At 46.0% G+C, this 4,966-nt stretch overlaps 1 protein-coding gene across 1 annotated transcript; it reads right to left on the reverse strand.

Moving 5' to 3' along the window:
• Positions 1-201: 201 nt before the first annotated feature.
• Positions 202-4,727, reverse strand: LOC126994212 (putative uncharacterized protein DDB_G0271982; the record flags this gene model as incomplete). Its single annotated transcript, XM_050853499.1, has 2 exons — positions 202-351; positions 4,662-4,727. Coding segments are annotated over 2 exons (216 nt in total), but the record flags the coding sequence as incomplete, so codon positions are not given.
• Positions 4,728-4,966: the final 239 nt, after the last annotated feature.

A 4,966-nucleotide genomic window follows, 5' to 3' on the forward strand; every position in this document is an offset into this window, starting at 1 on the left:
CCGCGCCACCTGGGGTGGGAGGCACCTCCTGCAGTCCTGGTCAATTTTGGCAGGGCACTTGTGGCTTGTGTGGTGGGGGATGGGGGTTTCCTGTTCAGCTTGTGTCTTCTCTTTGTCTCTCTCGTTCTTTCCTCTCTCTCTCTCTCTCTCTGGCCGTGTACCTCATTCATAGTCGGAGAATCCTCCTGACTGTCCTCCGTTTCAATTGGTGGTTGTGGGGCGCAGGTCAGGCTGGGGGCTGCTGGCGTGCTCTCTCCTCCATCTCTCTCTCTCTCTCTCTCTCTCTCTCTCTCTCTCTCTCTCTCTCTCTCTCTCTCTCTCTCTCTCTCTCTCTCTCTCTCTCTCTCTCTCTCTCTCTCTCTCTCTCTCTCTCTCTCTCTCTCTCTCTCTCTCTCTCTCTCTCTCTCTCTCTCTCTCTCTCTCTCTCTCTCTCTCTCTCTCTCTCTCTCTCTCTCTCTCTCTCTCTCTCTCTCTCTCTCTCTCTCTCTCTCTCTCTCTCTCTCTCTCTCTCTCTCTCTCTCTCTCTCTCTCTCTCTCTCTCTCTCTCTCTCTCTCTCTCTCTCTCTCTCTCTCTCTCTCTCTCTCTCTCTCTCTCTCTCTCTCTCTCTCTCTCTCTCTCTCTCTCTCTCTCTCTCTCTCTCTCTCTCTCTCTCTCTCTCTCTCTCTCTCTCTCTCTCTCTCTCTCTCTCTCTCTCTCTCTCTCTCTCTCTCTCTCTCTCTCTCTCTCTCTCTCTCTCTCTCTCTCTCTCTCTCTCTCTCTCTCTCTCTCTCTCTCTCTCTCTCTCTCTCTCTCTCTCTCTCTCTCTCTCTCTCTCTCTCTCTCTCTCTCTCTCTCTCTCTCTCTCTCTCTCTCTCTCTCTCTCTCTCTCTCTCTCTCTCTCTCTCTCTCTCTCTCTCTCTCTCTCTCTCTCTCTCTCTCTCTCTCTCTCTCTCTCTCTCTCTCTCTCTCTCTCTCTCTCCTAACTGACGTTCATGCACTTTGCTTTCTGTCAGTGATGTTTTATTTTTTTTCTGCTCTTATGAACTTGCTAACTTTTAATAGAAGAGCATTTTTCTTTATTTCACAGCTTCCCTTTCCTATTTTATTTTTTCTAGTAACCTAACTTTGCTTTCTATCATTGGAGTCTTTTTGTTATTAATTTCACAGCCTCTATGAACTTGATAACTACACACCGCCACCACTGATCCAAAAGAACTGAATTTTGTTTTCATTGCACTGTCTTTTCTCGTGTAATTCAATTAATTTTATTGACTTTGCTCTATTTCATATATATTTTCCATTCTCACTGTACCTGTGACTTGCTAACTACATACCACCGCCTCCACCACAGCCACACTCCCTTACACTACACACTTGGTTTGTAACTTGGCTGTCTATCTTCCTAATGCAAAAGTTGACCAGTGATTTAAGAGAGCTAAGATTCTGGATGATATATTTGTCTGTCTGTCTTTCTGGTGACCTGCGGGAGCCCAGCGATACCCACAACCCCTCGAGACACCAGCTTCCCACCACGACCAGGAGGAGGGTGAGGAATTATGGGCCCTCATGTCTGTCTCCTTGCTCTCTCCATTGACAGCCAGGCGATTAACGAGACAGTATTAGTCAGTATTAGCCATGTCTCTCTGTCTCTGTCTGTCTCTTTTTGTTTCTCTGTGTCTGCTTCTTTCTCTGTCTTTTTTTTCTGATTCCTTCTCCCCTTTTCTTCTTTCTTTTCCTTCTTCGTCTCTACTACGTCCATTCATTTTCAGTTTTCTCCCTCTCTGTCTATCCAGCAATCTATCCATCATTTTTAACAATCACAAACACATAAACACACACAAAAACATAACCTAATACTTTATTCATCCATCAATCCAAACAAGCACAGTCCATTTTCATACCCCTAAACACACACAATCAATCCCTATAGATATACCTGCTTCTCTGTGTTGGCAATTGATTTATTCACCCCAATAATCGGTAGTACATGTATATGTCTATCGTGCTTCATGCCCCTCGTTTTCTGTATGTCATGGTGTGTTGCAATGATGTGTTAAGCCCCGTTCACACTGTGCCGACTCAGGGCCACGACAACCCAGCGACTTTTTCATTTGACAAGTTGCTTCCCACGCTCCAAGAAGTGGGGTAGGTTTTATTGGGGCCTTGGTGTCTTGTCGACTGTCTGGGACATTCCGCCAACTAGTGCATATCGTGCTCTAGTGTACTAGTGAGCGCTGACCTCCGTCCTAGGTCTCAATGCATTCAGGCTTAAAATCGGGCAAACAGAGTACTTGGTTTCATCTCAAGGAGCGTAAGCAATAGGAGCGCTGAAGTCATCCTCAAACTTTACTTAGCACTAGTTAGACCTCATCTAGATTATGCAGTTCAGTTCTGGTCCCCCTACTATAGAATGGATATCAAGATGTTAGAATCTGTACAGAGGAGGATGACAAAGATGATTCAGGGGGTGAGAAACTTGCCTTATGAAGACAGGCTGAAGCAGTTAAACCTACACTCTCTAGAAAGGCGAAGGTTGCGAGGAGACTTGATCGAAGTCTATAAATGGATGAAGGGCTTTAATAAAGGGGATGTCAATAAGATTTTGATAGTAAAAGAGCCAGGTAGGACGCGTAGCAATGGTTTCAAGTTAGACAAATTCAGATTCAACAAAGATATAGGCAAGAATTGGTTCACCAATAGAGTGGTAGATGAATGGAACAGGCTTGGGAGCCATGTTGTGGGCGCCAACACCATAGATACATTCAAGAAGAGGTTAGATAAAGCTATGGATGGTGAGGTAAGGTGGGGTTGAGTGTACAGGAGCTGTCTTGTATAGGCCAACCGGCCTCTTGCAGACTCCTTACGTTCTTATGTTCTTATATTCTTATGTTAACCCTCACGACTCCAGACTCGCGTCATGACGTCAGCGCAGCATTCGGCAACAGTCTCAAGACATCTTTCAAGGCATGCCCAACCCTTTCACATCAACACCCAAGACCTCGTGTACCCTAGAGTCGTGGGTTGTCGTGGCCAAGAGTCGGCACAGTGTGAACGGGGCTTTAGTGTTGCGCTGGTAAGGTTGCGAAATCAGAAATGTGTTGGTTATTAATAGGGTTGGTAGTAGTAATATATAGTAGTAGTAGTAGTAGTAGTAGTAGTAGTAGTAGTAGTAGTAGTAGTAGTAGTAGTAGTAGTAGTTTTGATAGTTTTTCTACTGTTTCTCCTCCTCCTCCTTCTCTTCACTTTTTACTTTTGACAAAGTGCCACACGAAAGACTCCTCAAGAAACTCAAGTCGGCGGGATTAGGCGGCAATCTGACAGCGTGGACCAAGGACTGGCTCACTGGAAGAAAACAACGAGTTGTACTCAACGGACAGGCCTCCGAGTGGCTCCCGGTCACAAGTGGAGTGCCACAGGGGTCAGTGCTGGGACCCATACTTTTCATCATATATATCAACGACCTAGAACTAGGATTGAAATCCAATCTTTCAAAATTTGCCGACGACACAAAGGTGGGTGGGAAGGCCCTCACAACGGCAGACTGCGAAATTATCCAGAGACCTGGACCAGATCACTCGGTGGTCAGAAAAATGGCAGATGTCCTTCAACACTGCCAAATGTAAAGTAATGCATATCGGATCCAGAAACAGCAACCACACATACCACATGGGTGGCGAACCACTACATGTTGTGCAAGAGGAAAGAGACCTCGGGGTCACCATCAGCAGTGACTTGAAACAAATAAAACACTGCAAGTCCGCCTGTAAGAAAGCCAATACAATGCTTGGGTTCATAGCGAGGAACTTCGAATACAAGACGCCGGGAGTTATGTTATCCTTGTACAATTCGCTGGTAAGGCCCCACCTGGAATACGCCGTGCAATTCTGGTCTCCTAATTACAGGAAAGACATTGAATTACTTGAGAGAGTACAGCGCCGCGCCACGAAGATGATACCATCACTGAGGACGAAGCCCTATGAAGAGCGACTCGAGGGACTCAACCTCTTCACGTTGGAAAAGAGACGACTGCGGGGAGACATGATACAAGTCTTTAAGTACCTGAACAAGCTCAGCAACGTTGATCACTCCAAACTCTTCACGCTACAAACCAGCCTGAGAACAAGAAACAACGGAAAAACAATTCAAGCAAAGCAATGCAATACCGACATCGGCAGGAGTTATTTCTCGAATAGAGTTGTTCGCCACTGGAACAGCCTTCCTGCAGAGGTGGTTAGCGCAGATACCATCAACCCCTTCAAGAAACGCACTGATCGCCGCTTTGCTGCATCGGGAGTGAACTGAACGTTCCCAAGAGTAGATACACAAGTGCTTTAATCCTTCCCTGCAAGCCACTCCTATGGCAAACGGATTGATTGAATCACTGAACGCAGGCAGCCTAGTAATGAGCCAACAGACTTTCTGCTGCCTGCTAGTCCATGTTTCCATGTTTCTCTTCCTCTCTCTCTCTCTCTCTCTCTCTCTCTCTCTCTCTCTCTCTCTCTCTCTCTCTCTCTCTCTCTCTCTCTCTCTCTCTCTCTTCCTTCCCTCCTTTCTTCCACCCTTCTTTCTTCTTTCCTCCCCATTGTTCTTCCTCTTCCTCTTTCTTCTTCTCTTTCTTTCTTTTTATCTCTCTTTCTATAACTCCTTCGGTCATTCCTTCCTCTTCTTCTCTCTCTCTCTCTCTCTCTCTCTCTCTCTCTCTCTCTCTCTCTCTCTCTCTCTCTCTCTCTCTCTCTCTCTCTCTCTCTCTCTCTCTCTCTCTCTCTCTCTCTTCTCCTCCTTTCAGTCGAGTCGATGTAACACAGATATTGGAAGGAGTTTCTTTTTAAACCGAGTCATCTGCCACTGGAACAATCTTCCCTCAGAAGTAGTAAATGCGAATACTATCAACTCCTTCAAATATGGAATCGACCGTCATTTCGGTGCGTCGAGAGTAAACTGAGTATCGAGGTGTTTTCATCTGCTCATTAAGCCCCAAGTGGCTGT

Source organism: Eriocheir sinensis, unplaced genomic scaffold (genome assembly GCF_024679095.1).
Source record: "Eriocheir sinensis breed Jianghai 21 unplaced genomic scaffold, ASM2467909v1 Scaffold749, whole genome shotgun sequence".
NCBI lineage: Eukaryota > Metazoa > Arthropoda > Malacostraca > Decapoda > Varunidae > Eriocheir > Eriocheir sinensis.